This window comes from Indicator indicator, chromosome 21, assembly GCF_027791375.1.
Source record: "Indicator indicator isolate 239-I01 chromosome 21, UM_Iind_1.1, whole genome shotgun sequence".
Classification (NCBI taxonomy): Eukaryota; Metazoa; Chordata; class Aves; order Piciformes; family Indicatoridae; genus Indicator; species Indicator indicator.
The window spans coordinates 9,810,218-9,827,513 of NC_072030.1; the positions used below are offsets into that span (position 1 = coordinate 9,810,218).

The 17,296-nt window shown below is 39.8% G+C and overlaps 2 protein-coding genes across 2 annotated transcripts in view; both read right to left on the reverse strand.

Annotated features, from left to right (window-relative positions):
• The window catches only part of ZNF143 (zinc finger protein 143), a 32,383-nt gene extending 26,030 nt beyond the window's left edge, over positions 1 to 6,353 (reverse strand). Inside the window, exon 1 of the mRNA XM_054390338.1 lies at positions 6,333 to 6,353. The gene's annotated coding sequence lies outside the window, so the exon portion shown is untranslated. The remainder of the gene's footprint in view (positions 1 to 6,332) is intronic.
• A 4,691-nt stretch (positions 6,354 to 11,044) lies between these two features.
• Positions 11,045 to 17,296, reverse strand: part of IPO7 (importin 7) — a 31,441-nt gene continuing 25,189 nt past the window's right edge. Inside the window, exons 20-25 of the mRNA XM_054390581.1 lie at positions 17,158 to 17,253; positions 15,966 to 16,186; positions 15,661 to 15,866; positions 14,478 to 14,684; positions 13,980 to 14,096; positions 11,045 to 11,956 (exon numbers count right to left, since the gene is read on the reverse strand). Coding sequence (XP_054246556.1) covers positions 11,859 to 11,956; positions 13,980 to 14,096; positions 14,478 to 14,684; positions 15,661 to 15,866; positions 15,966 to 16,186; positions 17,158 to 17,253 — 945 coding nt within the window. The 3' untranslated portion in view covers positions 11,045 to 11,858. The remainder of the gene's footprint in view (positions 11,957 to 13,979; positions 14,097 to 14,477; positions 14,685 to 15,660; positions 15,867 to 15,965; positions 16,187 to 17,157; positions 17,254 to 17,296) is intronic.

The window sequence follows — 17,296 nt, forward strand, 5'->3', positions numbered from 1 at the left end:
TTTTTTTGAAAACACCTAAGTATGTACCTTACAAATAACATTTGACAGCTGTATTCTCAAAAACAAACACAGAGCAGAACTAAGGCTCACTCAAATCTTATTTCTGTTCTCATATGTACCTGTATGATAATCTTTTCCAGAAATGAAATCTAGTTTCTGTGGATGCTTTGATCAAGTGTTTCAGTATCTAAGACATGGATTTCTTTAACAGCCCTTACCTTTTCCTGTATTTTAACACTTCTCTGAAACACTGATTTCATGCTGTAATTGGTCAGACTGACTTTTAATGAATAAACACAAACAGCTACACAATCTTAGGCATTCCTAAATTTCTACATGCTTTCTCCTACAATCTTATTTTACTGTATCTTTCCACTTTCTTGTAAAGCCAAACAAAACATAATTAAATAGCAATTTCTACCACTATAAAAATGAAAACAAGAACAAAACCCTCTACTAAAGAATCTGGTAACAATAGTATGATTCAGATAGAGGGGTAAGATATGCAATCTAATAGCAAATTACACTATTTTCTAGAAGACAAAGAAGCACTGCAAATTATGAACCACAGGCTCTAACTCTTACCCTGGAGAAGGACTTAAACAAGACTGACAGCACTGTCATCTTCGTAAGCATGACGTACACACTATGAGACAGGACGGCTAACTTGCAGAGATTCGTGTCGCCCAAAGCAGAAGTCTGCAGTCAAACTCAAGGCTCCTTTTTACTCTTTTTGCAATATTTTAACATCTCTTTTCCACCAAAGATACATCCTGATTATGAAACAGTTGAACTCACAGCTACAGAGTTTAGTACCTCTTCAGAAATAGCATATAAATGTAAGACCAAATTTATCACTGCCACAACCAATCACAACTCTTCTGACTTCAGCGTGAACAGTGAGAACCACATTTAGCTTCATGGTATTACTTTATGGCCCAGCAGTCTTCTTTCCCTGAAGTCAACACCATACATTCAGTTGACATTGTGAATCACACCTACAAATTGTGCATGTTAAAAGTATTGTCAATGCTTGCATTTTATAAACAAAGTAATTTAATTAACTAGTGCAAACAAAGAATGCTTACAAATCCTTACACCTAACTAACATGCAAGATTATGCAGTGTATAGCCTCACACTGTGGGAGTGCTAAGGATGTGATGACTTTCAAATGTACGGCACTTAAGAGTGCAAGCGGATCTGAAAGCCACCCACCAAAAAGACCTACACATGTGAAGAAGACTCAGGTTGATCCCAAATATGACTAACTTCAACTGCTTCTTAAATATTAGGGAAGAAATCACTGGTTAATAAATGGAGGTCAAAATAGTCATCAGTATATTGTCAGCAGTGCTGACAGAAAGCTATTAAACTTCTGCTGCAGCTCTGGGACAAGCACCTCATCAGCAACCATCAATGCACTAATGAGACAGTTATCCTTAGTACACTGCTGTATGAGTTTAGCACAAGAAAGGGCCATATAATATGTAGCAAAACACCAACACGACAGGGAATGGCTTGCAGGTGTACTGTGACAGAAACAATATAAGTCACCTACCAAAACAAATCAGCAAGTTTCTACCAGCTCAGATGCTATTCCTTCCTCAATGTTAAGACATTTCTTCTCTCCTGGCTGTAACACTGGCCAAACTTGTATTATCAGTGCTCAGGTATACCTTATTTCCTAAAAACAAAAAAACACCAAACAAACAAACAAACAAAAAAAAAAAAAAAAACAACCAAACCCCTCAATCCATTTCTTTATTGCAGACTGACTGGTAATAAATTGTTTTTGTTTTAATAGAAAAAAAAAAAAGGCAAGGATAAATTACTACACAACGTGCACACTAAAAATCTGTATGCTGGGCATAAGATCAGAAAAAGCTGAACCTATGGTAGGTCACTTGACCTGTTTTATACTTGAAAAACTTAAAACATGATTAACAAAGATGAAAACCAAACAAACAACAACTTTACATAATCTTTCAGCAGACATGTTAAGTGAGACATACTACTAGATTTCATTCCAAGATTTATCCCTCTGGAAGTCAAACTAAGTTCTAAAGCACTTCACAAATGAACCTACATGTTTTTAAAACTACTGGCTTTTGGTATTTATTACCATCGAGTATATATACACAAAATAGTGCCTTTTTATAAAGAAGGCATCCAGATGACACATGCCAGAATTGCATTCAAATTACTCCAAGAACTGACCAGTAATGCCTATCTGCAGTAAAGACAAAAAGATAGCTAACTGATGGACAAGATTCAGAAGCTACTTATTCCTTAAAACATAAAATCTCCATTTAAATCAGGGTTTAAGTAAAACAAGGAACATTTGGTGAATATATCAGTACTTAAGGGCTAAAAATCTGAAAAAAAAAAATGAGACCAACTATTTTTATCAATATTTTCTGTTATTTCTATCAATTTCTAACTCTCTGCATTAAGCAGGTAACACAATTTTCCCCTCTAAGTATACACTAAGTATTCAGCAGACAATAAAAGACAGACTGAGGAAAGCGCCAAGTACTTTGCTGATGTAAGCACAAAGTAGTTCTAAGTCTCACTCTGATGACAACTTTGAATACTGCAGAACTTGCTGGAACTGCAAATCTCCTTCAAAACTGAGAATTTATTTAACAAGTGTTACCTTGGTGGCACAAAGTACAATCTTACTGTACAATTAAAAAAGCAATATAACCCAGAAAATATTAGCAGTCACTGGAAGCATTCACTAATTTACTCTGATTCTGGTTTTTGAGTAACTGATTAACTATTCCTGGTGTGCAGAGCACAGAGCAAGAAGACTAAAACCATATTCCTTCAGTAAATAGAACTAATAGCATATCAAGCTATAGACTTAACTAGAAGCAGAACTCCATAAACCCTAAGGTGTCGTGATGGATTAATAAGGTTTCCTCCCCTTCCTCCCCCAAAAATGTGAGGGTTTTGTGCCAAGGCACAGGTCAAGTACTTCCCTCAGAGTCTTTACTCTGTCCTCAGAACAGTATCTAAGGACACTTCAACTTAACAAGAACTTATGTTTCACAGCTGAATTCTCAAATTCCAGAGAATGATCCGTTAGGACCACAATCAACCTGAGGGATCCATAAGCTAAGCAGAAATCTTCCCATCATTTGAGATATTTTTGTACCAGATGGCACACCCAACTGATGCCCTCTTTACCAGGTGCATCAATATCCTTGTAGCACAGAAGAGATGAAAAAACAAATGGCCCACCTATTAATGCAGAAGGAATGCTGTGGAGTTGTACAAACATGCAAGAGTTATGACAGTACAGAAAAAAAAGGCAGTGGCAAGAAAAGGCAAAGATTGGCCTGGGATGCTATACTATGTACATATGCATATCAGAAGCAGAAGGAGTTAAAAAAGGTAAGTGTGGGAAGCAAAAATCATGGAGGTGATCAAGGATGAGAGTACACATCAAACGCAGATAGGGAAAAAAGTAATGAAGCATTTGGTCTACAAGAATGGTGAAACAAGTTAGGTCTTCTGTTCATTACAATGCTTGAAACTATAAGAATTGCCCTGATTATGAGGAATGCATTGTTTGCTTTCTGTTTGGAAACACATGCAAACATATCCAAATTCATCTGGAAAACAAATAGTTTTACACTTGTGAGATAAAGACTCTTCAGAGTTTACTGTTTCTAAAACACTCCACCTATGCTGAACATCTTTTAACCCAAAGCTCTTAAGGCCAAGACTTAAACACAACAGCAAGGAAAGATCAACATCCTGCACTCTAAATGAAGCAACTGCAAGAGAAGCAACCCAGTTCAAAACTGTGATCCGTTTAGTTTCATTTTAAACCAAAAGGCATACATTTTATTAAAGCAAATACATAACTCTGCAATTATATATATATATATATACACACAGAGTGTTTTAAGGAAAGCCCAGAAAAGACAGTGTGCAAAGAGACCATCATCACCACCAAACTCAAGCTGAAGAACCCTCAGCCTAATCCCTCTGCAGATGCAGCAGAACTGTAGGTGACCAGGCAGAGCCCACGCACTCAAAGCACAGTTGTGGGCAGGCACAGGGGCAGCAGCAGCTTGCTGCTTAGACCTATTTGCTACGCAATGTCCCACCCATTCCCTTCTCCTGGATAGCACACGACAGCAAAACATGGCCCAGCAGCAGTCTGCCGTAACATAACTTGAGATATTCTAGCAATGCCTGATTTTGGCATCCATCACTGGGAAATACTCATCACTTCATTATCACTGCGCCTGCCTTCTCTGAGAAAAGGGATTGCCGGTTCATGACAGAAGTATTTTGATGCTTAAGCATCACATACTACACAAGCAGAAAGACAGCAAAGACTGTGCAACTGTCCAGCTAAAGAAAATTTTACACTTCCTTAAGCATTTACTTATCTAAAACAGGACTGCCCTCCTCTGAGAGGATACAAGAAATAAACCAGATTTCCTTACAATAACAATTTATGTAAATTATGCTTTTGATTAAAACACTTTTCAGAAAAGCGTTTCAAATTTTTACATCTGATTTAACCTGCCATTACTGAAGCTATCATATATTCAATTAAACATTGCTGAGTTTTATCTTCTGCAGGGACTCAGCTGAATAGCTTCTGACATATATGCATGTGAAATCCCTAGACTTTAATGCATTGAATAAATAAAAAAAAAACCCAAACAAACGAAAAGACAAGACATGGTACATGGTTATGCTATAATCTGCCATTCTAAAGCTGTATGCCTAGTACACAAAGAAGCTAAGATATACTACATACACACTACTCGTGAAAAGCCACCAACTAAGGACAAACAAATGTGATTTTTCATGTACAATCACTTTAGTGGTGGTTGGAAAGGACCTCTGGAGACCATCTAATCCAGCTCCTCCTCCTAAGGCAAGCTGACCTAGAGCACTCCTCTAAGGTGTAACAGATTTACAACACTCAAAGCAGAATCTTGAGGAAACTATTTGACAGAAGAAAACACTCTCTTTTAAAGACTCTAAGGTCAACATTTATGTATCACTGAAAACACTGCATTGCATAAAAGTACTGGTATTGCTCAGCATGTAATATCAAGTGCAATTATTTGACAATTCCAAACCAATATTTATGACATTTCATACATAACTGAGGATGCTTAACTGTAGGCTTGTTGTAACAAAATTTCACTTGCATGAAAGTCATGTCATTTTTTTCTTGTTGAACAAGCACCACAAATAAGACATTATCAGAAAACAAACAAACACCACCACCACCGTTTTGGTTTATTGCAGGTATTTTTTCTAGAGAAGGAGCTTCCAGGTCCTGTTCTTCCTGTTCTACTTTAAGCTTTAGGAAGAAAAGCTGAAAGAAACAACAAGAAAGAGCAGAGCGGGACGTAAAACGCTTAAAATCCTTTTGCTCAGTATTTTGACAAGCGGAAAAAGATAAAATAGAAGACCTCACAAGCTCCGTGCAAGGACCTTCTCCTGTGTTAGAACGGCAACAGCCGTGCTCAGGGCACTATCATATAGAAATGTTAAAAATAGTCAGCTTCGTGCAAGAACAACGAATTGTTCCTTCCCAAACTCGCACATATCAAGCCGCACATTAGGCCGAAAGAGCTCTGAAGGCCAGTGTTTTGCTGCGTTTTGCTGCCGCTTCGCAAGTTTGCCCTCCGTCAAAATGGAAATCATCCGTTAAATGAAAAAACAACAGGAAAAAACCTAACACCAAAAAAACCCACCCAAAACGTAAAAATTAATTAACTCTCTGGTCCATCCATCTGGAGTTCCTAGGCGCCCAGGGCGGGAGTAAGGCACAGCGCTCGGCGAAGGGCAGAAAGTGCACCGTGACCCCCCAGCCCGCAGCGTGGCCTGCCACCATCGACCCCCTCCCTCCCCGCCACCCGCGCAGAGAACACGCCCGCCGCCAGCAGCCCCCGCCCGTGACGCAGCAGCTAACGGGCGCCCCCGGGCCCGGACCCGCGAAGGGGCGGCCGTAGGGCACACCGCCCGAGGAGCCCAGGGGCCCCCGAGGGCCGCGGCCGCTGCTCTGCCCCGGCCCAGCACGCCCCGCGGTGCAGGATGCCGGCGGGCAGGCCTGGAGGGAGGGGGAGGGGCCGGGTGGCGCGGAGCGAGCAGGCGGCGGAGCCGCGGCTTTATTCGTGTCGTTCGGTGCCGACGCTGCCCGGCTGCCCCTGTTCACCGCCCCCTGCCGCCTCCCTGGGCGCGGTGCGGAGGACGAGGCCTGGCGCAGCGGCGCGCCGCAGCAGCCCCAGCCGGAGATGGCGGTGGTTAGAATAAGGCACACTGGGTAAAAACACATTTATATACTAACCTCGCCGAGAAATTTTCCAACAATTCCTCCGTCCGACCACCATGCACCAGGACAGGAAACGGCCGCCTCAACGCCCGCCCGCCTCAGCACCGCCCCGAGTCGCGCGGGCGGGCCTCGCTCTCCGCGCTACCCCCGCTCCCATTGGGTGCGCAGCTCTCTCCGTCACCATCTTCGCTCACCATTGGTCGCCTCCAGGCCCCGCGCCAATGCCCATTGGCTAAGCGCCCGGGGCCCCGCCCCGCAGCCTCATGGCGTCTCAGTTATGCTGGGTTCGGGGTTGCCGCCGTCGCCATTTTGTACCGCTGATAGTAATAGGCTTGTGCATCAGCCGGGGAACGAGGGTTCTGGGCGCCATTTCCTTCACCGGGGAGAGTGCCCGGCGGCAGCGGCACTCGGGGACATTGCGGATCTCTCGGTGGGAACCGCGAAGAGGAAGATGGGATCGTGGGGGGCAGGAAGCAGGAGTAGCTCGCTAAGGCGGCTGCTCCTGACATTACAGCCGGCCCCCCGCCGTGGGGACTGATTAGCGCAGCCCGAGGAGGACGTCTGGAGCTAGGCCGCGGGCAACAGCGGAAAGTGACTCGCTCGGCAGCGACCTTCCCGCGGGCTGTAGTGCCGCCGCCGCTGCCCCCACGGTCAGCCCCGACGCGGTGTGCTGGGCCCGGAGCGCTGCCGTCCCTGCCGAGGCGGGCAGGCCTGGGTGTCTCTGTCTCTTGTTCCGGGAACTCGGGGTGGGGAGGCTGGTGGAAGGGTTCCGGAGCGCACTGCCCTTTGCGGATGAGGTTCATGGGGCAGAGCTCGGGAAAGCGAGGACCCTGCCCTTGACCCCATCCTCCAGGTGCGTTATCTTCTGCAGCCATGTCATCTGGGCTCTTGGGGATAAGGACTGTACTTAAAGCTATGCCTGAAAATATTTACTATTACGGGATTTTCACGTGTAGAGACATGTAACAGTCTCCACAACAGCGCCCCGGAAAAACACAGAACATTAAATGCTTTTACCAAAATAATTGTGGGATTTTGTTTTTCCCGAAACACTATAGTTCTGAATTTCTACAGTCATACAAACAATCAAAAATAGCCCAAGAGCGAGCTAATCCTCCTTGTTTTAAGAAAAGTTTTCCTTGTTTTTAAGTTGAAAATTTCAACCTAAACCACAAATTAGAACCCTCAGTTTAATTTGCAACCGTGAAATAGCCAAGATAAAATTCTGGTTTGGGTTTATTCCATGCTGATAGAGGAGTACCTTTCATCTCTCAAATACTACAGCTCAGGCATCAACAGCTGAGAACGATTGTAAAAAGCAGAAATACGCAAACCAATGATACCACTTAAACTACATATGACTGCAGTGTCATTTGTCATCGGTGCCACACAAATCAAGCTTTTACACATTCCTGTGGAAGGTCCCACAGCACAGGGAAGAGAAAAATCCAGCTCAAGGAACTCAACATTGAGCAGAACAGTTTCTCAGACCTTGCAAGCATTTCTCAAACGTCGATGTGTCTCACTACAGCATTCTCTTAAAGCTTCCACAGTAAGTGCAGAACTTCAGTGCTCTTCCCAGCTACATTTAAAAAAATAAACGAAATGCACACTTCTGTATAGATCTTCAGGAGCAGCGTTCAGCCACTGCTAATCCCAGGATATATACAAGTAGATGAAAAAAAAAGGTGTAGCACAAGTCATGAAAGACAACCAGCAAAGTTGGGAACAGGGTTAGCTGAATGTCACCACATGGGTAAAAATCTATAGACAGACAATGCTCAGTCTGCCACTTACACTGACTTTGGAACCCTGTCACTCCCCCCAGAGCCTGCAGCACTCACTGAGGAGCTGTCCCAGAAACTGAACTGCTTGGACCCATGCATGAGCATCAGTCCTCTTGTTGAAACTCTAGAGAAGGCTGCAGCCTTGCACACTGGTGCTGAACACATCTGCTTAATTACAAAGTGCTTACAGTTTCTGAGCAGCATCTCAGGGGATAAAAAAAAAAAAAAAAAAAAAATCAGGCTCAGGCAGTGAAAACCATTAGCAAGAAAAAGCACATATAAGGAAGGACTGAAAAGGAACTTAAATGGAAATGTGTAAAGATAAAAATGTATTCAGAAGTTTAATGTTTCTACTCTTCAAGAAATCATAGTCCAAGAGGAAGACATTCCGTTCACAAAAATACAACTTACTCATAAAACTTCGTAGGCACAGTTAAGGCCATCTGCATGTTTATTGTCAGGTATTCTATAAATATAATCTGTAGAGGTTTTGAATGCTGCAGTAGTAATTCTAGGCTACCATAGATTGGAACAGTTTTGTTGTACTACACCAACACCTCTCAATTCTTTTAAGGTAGTAATTCTTTGTAAAAGGGTATTTACTCAATATGTATAAGGTGTATGACATAAGCCTTTTGTATTTACCACACTTAAGAGAACTGTGCTTGTGCCTAGCAGTTCTGCTTGAAGAAACAGAAAAATAGAAACCTTAGAGCTACATAACTAAGACTTCCAAGTACAGCTACATTCAAAACACCACACTGAAATAAGTGAAGATAAGGGTTTGCTTTAGATGTTTATTAATCCAAGGAGATCTTCCATAATAGAAAAAAAAAAAAAAAACAAACAAAAAAACCAGAGGCTTTAAATTTCTCAGCTCTTCCTTTAGAGTTGCATTATCCTTGAAAATAGAATGGATAATTGCAAGTTCCAGGAGGAAGATTTTTTTAAAATTTGACATAGGTGTATCACTTAAACTGATATATTGCATCACAAAATGCACTATCACCACCAACAACAATGCAAAATTGTTTTGCAATTTATATAAATACATTTCTTGGAGCCAAGGAAAGCAAAGTTCTAGATGCATTCTTAAAAAAAGATGCTCCTTGCTAACCAGTCTAGCAACACATAAAAGCACCCTTGAAGTAAGACTCTATTCCTCACACCAAGATAAAATTCTTCCCTTGAATGTGGCTTGAAAAATGTAACTGTTCCAGAAATTACAATGGCACTAAATGAATGAGTCTCCTCTTTTTTTTAATCTCTCCATCTGCTTTGTGTAATAGAGCCTCCTCACTGCTGCTCTGCCATACTTTCTGCCATAGGGCAAAAAGTGTCTCATCTGTCCTATAAAGTTACTTTACTTTTTGGGATACAGAACAAGATAAGCAGATACCAAATAAGCAGATGTTCAGACATGATTTATATCAAACTGGGCATTTTTCAAGGTCAAGGAAAGCACAGGAAAAGGCATGCTGTTATTATGACTGTCACCGTTTTCTACAAAAATAAAACCTTGTTTAGAGATTATCTTGAGGCCAGAGTACACCTGCACGTGCTCAAGTTACACGTTAAAAAAACCCAGCCAAACAAACAAATTAACAAGAAGGAAAAAAACAAAATAAACAAAAAACCCATCAAACAACAACCACAATCTGAAACAGTTCTGCTCTATGTACTTGGCCAGTCAGCTAAAGATTCAAAAGTACTATTGTGGTTCTCATACCACTACTATAATGGATACTCAAATTCAAGGCTTAATTTTTCAGGCTTTTTCACATAGGTGAAACATCCAGCCTTTAAGTCCACAATTTGCTTTTAAAGTATCCCTTTGGTATTTGGCTACGGCAATGTGGCATTCTAGTCTTGGCTGAGCCTCTCACGTTAGCACTCTGAACAGGTAAATGTATCTGCCAAAGGCAGGCCAGAGAGGAGTAACTGGGAAAACCCTTTACACTGCCCAGATAAGCGCTAGTTGTGGAACAAATGGAAGGCAGAGCTGGTCAGCTCATTGAGGAAACCCCAAACCACAAATTCCTGCCTCTCTGCTGATGCAAAGAAAACACACAACACAAACCAATTTTCTGAAGACTGCATTTTGAGTATCATAATATATATATGTGCATTTCATTTTTACAGATATAAACTCAGTTTATTTTTAACCTGTATTTAAAATTTTGGAGGCTTACATTAAATTAAGGTAGCTTGTTTAGTATCAATTGTAACAGCAGGTGACACTTTTATATAAAAACAGCCAAAAAAAAAAAAAAAAAAAAAAACAAACAAAAAAAACCCAAACCAAATATTTGATTTAAAAGACCTGACACCAATGATCTCAAGGCAAGATCAAAACCCTATGGATTTTTATTTTTAGAGAACAAAAAGGGGGCATTTAAGCCAACCCATTCACAGCATCTCCCTGCTGGCTTCTTCAAACAGTGGTTTTGATAGTGGTCCCAGAGGGAACTGTATTTTGCCTCTCCAGCTAAAATACTAGTTACTATAGCAACTCTGAAGGAAGAAAATTGTGGCTTCAAAAATGAAAGATTGGCAAAACTTCAAATACACTGTCTGGATCAGGCAGACAACTGCACACGCTAATGCTGGGAGTGCAAAAAGAGGGGGAATGAAAAGCAGGAATAGTGCACCTGCACTACCATGTGCTGGAAAAAGAGTATTTTGCAAAACTGGGAGAAACAATTCCATTCACAAATCACAGCCCAGATTAGCCCAATTAAATTGCTGTCTCTCTAATAGATTGCATATATAGATGTTTCATTCACACACTTCAATAGACCCCTAAGAGCAAAACTTCACATCGTATGTACCTGCTTTAGAGAAGGTAATTTTTTCCTCTGTGCTTACAGTACATGTTTGTATCTAAATTTCACCTTGTACAGTGAGATCTTTAAGAAAAACAAAGGACAGGGAGGGTGTTGCCTTTTTTTTTTTTTTTAGCAGCAATGAAATACCACTAACCCCTTTTTACATAACCGAATTCAAGTCACAACCAGAGGTGACTGCACCACAATGTCACCAGGTACAAAACTGCTAGTTCATTTTAAATTAATAACTTGAAATTATTTTCCCCAACACATCCCTTATTTTTTATTTCTTATAAACAGCAAACATTTTGCTATTTTTGTACACAGGCTAGCAGGCTTGTTTCAATATGAAAGTGCTAATTCATTTACAGATTTATCAGTTACGTAGTGCTACATTAAGTGTCCAATATTCTACATATGAACAATCTTGGTAAATGGAAATGATGAAGGTTAAGTAAGGCTATTTGATTACCTTATCTTATTTACATTAAAAGAATAGACACCCAATAGGAAGGGAGAAAAGGGAAATAAACTGGGCAAATACTCATACTGCCACAGGTGTAAAAATTGTCTGCCTTCTAGCTTGTACTGTAAATGAGACATTTTAAATAGTCCTGCAGCCCATGCCTTATTTTTTTCTCCTCAGAAAAAGAAAAGCTGCCTCCATGACATCCCCTCTTGACTTCCAAATTCCAAAGTGTGTCATTTGAAGCTTTAAATTCAGATTCTTCCTGTTTTCAAAAAAACCTCTGGTTTGCTTTCCAGTATTAGGTTGCATGATCAGGTCCCAGTTCTGGGGCTTTTGTCCAATCTTTTATCAATTAGTTTAGAGTGAGTTGTAGATAACATGAACCAGTTCTGGAACCACTATTGGGAGGAACACAAGCTCTTCACTACAATCACACAGTAGCAGGAAAAGTGATAATTCAATTCATTCCTGGGGCAGGGCCTCCAAAATTAAATGAAGTTGGCACAACCGGAGCATTGAATTTGTATCCTCCATGCTTTTCAATCATTTTGGATTCTAAAACAAACAAACAAACAAAAAAACAGAAGGAAAATATTTTAGCACATACATAGGGTGGAAAACTGATTAAAGAAGTTGTGACTGAGCGTTTTGCGTCTCTCAGGGATACAGGTTCAACCTGTCCTTACCAAAGAAAGTGATCAGCACTCACAAAGTGGACTGATGATTTATTTCTGTTAACTTCTCAGTATTGTTACAGCTGTGCTTAGAAGAGTCTGTGTTTTAAAAATCTCACACTTCAGCTTTTGGATAGAGTATATGATCTTCACACTTCAAAAACAGGACTTGGATGAATGCTGGACTTCTAAACTTGCTAACAGGCACCCAATTCTTTCCGATTAACACTAGTACTTGGTCAAATCAATGTAACAGAGCACATGTACAAAAATGCAGTACACAGGTATTAGCTAAATTTTCAGTGTCCCTATCTCAGTATAAGCAGAAATAGCCACTGAAACATACTTGCTACTATGTGTGCATTTCCTCCCATACCCAAGCAGACACATGGTTTAGGAACCTAAACTCTGAATTAGTACAGTTCTGAGAGAACTACCAATATCACTTTTTATTTCCAATGTAACCTTGAGGATTTTTAAGCATCTCATGTCCACATATCCATAGTGGTTTTATTAGCTGCATATTCCATCCATCAAAAAGATTACTGTAAAACTGTTTTTTTCCAAGCTCTACATGGACAACTGAAAATTACGTTCATAAAGAACAGAGAGAAATGTACATTTTCATCTACACATTACTATCTAAGCATTTCTATATAAAAAGTGTATTTCTATCTACCTTTACTACAATCTAGGTAATGCAGAAGAATGTTTATATTATTCCCAACTCAAGATAGCAAGGCTTATTAATGTCTTATTTACAGTCCAAGAGCTTTGTCCTGCCTCAAAATAGCTGCAATCTCTCTCTGGGAATACCAGACAGCTTATATTATCTACAGGATCTGCATTTTGTCTGTTTCTTTGGAAATAGGCCAGAAAAATGTTGCCATGACTGGTGAACAACAGGGGAAGAACATGATCTGGGGAGCATCACTCCCAGCTCCAACAGAGACAGAAGCTTACGGCAATTTTTCTTTACTACACTAAAGGAGTGTAGTAAAGAATCCTTCCAGCAAGATGTCCTCATGTGTGGTAGGTACTCTAAATGTATTAATACATTCTGATAACACACAGGAGGTTCCTGGGAACTAGTTGCTAAATGAAACTTTATAGTCTGAACCTAACTTCCTCTATAAAACAAGCAGATGAAAAAAAGACATATTTTTCTTTTTTGTAAAAGGCACAAATAGTATATCATTCCATCAGTATGATGTCTAGGGCTTGACACAGGGGTCACAGTGAAACTGTATACCGTTAAAAGTAGATCACTCTGGATGCTTATAAGCTTCATGAGGTAATTAGCTCTTTTCTGACAAAAACTACTTATCAAATACACATTCTAGCTTCTGATCTTTTACTGAAAGATTTCTGAACTTCTGTTTTGAATCAGCTTGCAAAACAAAAAAAGAAAACTGAAGGTCTGCCCAATTCCTGTATTTTTTAATCTCTACTGAAGAATAACAATCTGAAATATTTAATAGGATTAAATGACATGGCCTTACAGATGGTATTTTCCCTACCTACAGTATCCCCAGCTGGACTAGTTCACAACAGGAATAATTTATTGGCCACTTATATCTTTGCTACCATACCTGAAGTTGAACAACCTTCAGATACCCAAATCAAATTGTTTTCAAATCCAAGTAATTATGACAAAGACACTTTTTTATTTACTTGGCCACTTCATTAAGACATTTCTATCATCCCTTGCACCTGTGGTATGCCATACAATTTGTGTATTGAGGCTTTGTGACCTGACAATCTGAAGAGATTTCAAACACCTCTGGAGTATAAACCAACACTGCTTTGGTGAAAGCAGCCTCAGGCTTGAATTACAGGCATTTTGTGTATTATGCCTCTTGAGCACATAAACAGCGTTCAAACAGCAAAAACACCAAAGTTACCATGTGCTGCCCGCCTCTGATCTGCCAGAGTTGCTATGTCCTGCAACTGTTTTCTTTGTTCTTCATTAAGACCCTGTGTCAAAGTTTGGTACCACACAGGGTTACGATTCTGAATTGCTGTAAGAGAAAACCAAACAAAACCAAAAAAGAAACAAAACAAACAAACACGTAAGCAAGGGGAAAGTGTTCATTAAAGTGTCCTGTAACTCAAAGCTCACTAACTCGCTACCGTTTTAATCAGTCTGTTAGGGTCACATAATTCAAGGCATATAAAAACGTCTGATCTCCTCTCCTCCCTCCCAGCATAAATTCATACAAGCATCTCGCCCTTCTCTGAAAATTTAACAATGGCTTCCCCTTTCCAAAGAACAAACTTGTTCAAAGCACGTATTGGAAAGCCTGTTTAGAAGCTTTCAAGAAGTTATAGTTTACAGTGGTATACACTAAAATTAAGTTAAAATATAACTTGCTGCCCAGAGAAGGAATAAGTTTACTTACTCTGAAAAATTGTTTTAAATATCTGATATTCATCAATAGGGTTATCTTCATCATCAATAATTGTGGAATAGCCTTCCAAAGCAGTCTCTTCAGCATCATCTTCTTCCCAGTCTTCATCATCTCCATCTTCACCTGCCTGTTTTGCTAGAATTTCTAGATACTCTTGACCATCTTCATCAATGTCATCTTCATCACTCCCCAATTCCTCTGAGTTAAATACCACAGAGAAAAGTTTCTCTCAAGAACAGTAAGAACAACTCATTAGGAAGACGGCTGATTATGCAAAGCAGGCAATGGAACAAATAACAGCATAGAGTAGACTAGCAATAGGGAAGCTCATTTAACTCTTCTTAGTGCCATGGTCTTTTCCCCAGTCCAGACACTCTTCCCTCACTTTAACATCAAATGTCTGAGTGAGAACAGAAAATTTTATTGAAACAAAGTTACAGAGTATACAGAAAAATGCATATACAGATCATTTGGAGCAGCACTTGGTAAAGCTTTAAGCAAAGCAGTATTATTGCTCCAAAGGAAGTCTGAAGTAATTTCTTGAAAACACTTCTAAAAGCACTTTCAGAAAACTGTTGAAAATGATACTTAAGAAATATGAAATGTAATAGCATGAATGATGTAAAATTACGATAGTCTGGAGAGTCCAGATGTCAAGTGCAGAGATCAAAAAGAAACTGGACTTTAACTACATAAATGAAAACCAATAGATATTCCTTTGAGTGTGGAAATTCCTTCTACTGATTCTTACCCCTCACTCAAATGGGAAACATGCCCTAGTAATCATTCCGTTCAGCCATGACAGCATGCACACACAAAAGCTAGCTGGATGTTGCTTTGAAGAGACTTAGCTTAGAAAGTTAGTTTTTAGGAAAAACTTGAAAGTAAATCAGATCTTTACAGAGGAACATGGATCTGTTGGAGAGGGTCCAGAGGAGGGCCACAAAGATGATCAGAGGGCTGGAGCACCTCTTCTATAAGGACAGGCTGGGGGAGCTGGGCCTGTTCAGCCTGGAAAAGAGAAGGCTCCAAGGGAGACCTTATAGCAGCCTTCCAGTATCTCAACATCTCCATTCAAAAAAAAAACAAAACAAAACCAAAGAAACACCAACAACCAACCAACTTAACAAAAAACCCCACAAACCCAAACAAACCAAACCTGAAGTTTCCATACCTGTTTCCTCATCTTCTTCAGCTTCATCATCATCATCGCTGTCATTTTCATGCTCTGCATGACAGGCATATGCTCTTTTCAATCCGTTAAATAAAAGGATAAAAGCTGGCAGGATCTGGCCAGCAACTTGATTTAAAACCTGTGGTATTTGCTCCAGATCAATAAGAGCACACAAGCCAAGCACACACATCTTTCTATCATGAAGTCTACAAAACAAGAGCATAAAGCAGTTTCAAGTTTCATTACGAATTAAGGGGGTAACAGGTGTATCCCAGAGAATAACCTTCAAAATTATAAACACTCACCCCAGGAAACAGTCCACATCATTAAGCCACTGTGTTATGAAGTGATTAGTGACAGGCTCCACATTATTGGGAAAACGAAGATTTTCCAATGTATTTAATAGCAAATGAGGATTGTAATACAAAGCAGCTATGGCAACCTGGAGGCACATAGTTCGCAGTTCACTTGTTTTCACTTCTCTGGTCAATCTCTCTAATGCAGCTTCCACAAATAAGGGTATGCACTGAAGAGTGAGAACCATTACAAGTTTAGTGATCAAAAAAACCCAACAACTTTGTACTTCGATATTTCACACTAAAATTGAGAAATGGCATAAAACCATACAGAGGATATAAAATGGGAACAATTTTTAACTGCCAGCAGAAGTCATAAACAAAGATGAAATGAGAAAGTGAAAAGATTGCATCTACTCCAAGCACATGGATTTTGTGACATCGTGCACAGTAGATGTAATTCCTGGTTCTATACTCTTGTGTTTTCAAAATGAAAAGGAGAGGAAATGTGTACACCAGGAAATCCAGAAAAATCAACTTAGTCTAATATCCACAACAAAGTCAAGAGATATTACTAACATTCCAAGAAAACAGCTATTCAAAGGAATAGTCTCTTCAGAGATGCCACACTGAAAAAAAGAAAAGAAGATTCGCTACAGAAAGATTTTCTTTCAAATAAATTAAAAATTATTTCCAGGGACTATATCCACACACTTTAAAAAAAAAAAAAAAAAAAGGTGTTTCAAGGGCTATTAGACAGTGCTTGTCCTGTACACAGCAGAAGCACACAAAGTCACCCTACAAACTCAGCTTATGTATGTACATAAAGAAATCACTGACTCTTCTGACATTACTTAGGATTCTAGGAACTTCATTCTTTAATTCACAAATTCAATAATTTTCATTAAATATTCACTAGAATTCTTAGAACATAGTTAATGGACTTTTAGAACCAAGATGCTTCTAAACAGTACTCATCCAGATTCACAAAAACACTTGAGTTTTGCAGTGTCCTAAATTCTGAAGACCAAGCGTACTCTATCTCTGCAGCCCTGTAACTGACTAAAATTCAAGAATACAGAAATGTTAGCCACGCTACAAACTTCTCAGAACAGAACTCGTGATAATACATTAACAATTAAAATTTGAGAATAAGATCTTGTTAAAATACTAAGTTATAGCAACCGAAGTTGTTACCAACCTGATCAATGCCACGCCCTTTACACTGAAGGATAATGACTTCTAACAGCTTTGCTGCATGACATTCTGCATCTTCTCCAGCAACTCCTGTAAGGACCTGAAAAATATAATACTTACTGCTCATGATACCCCTTCAAAAA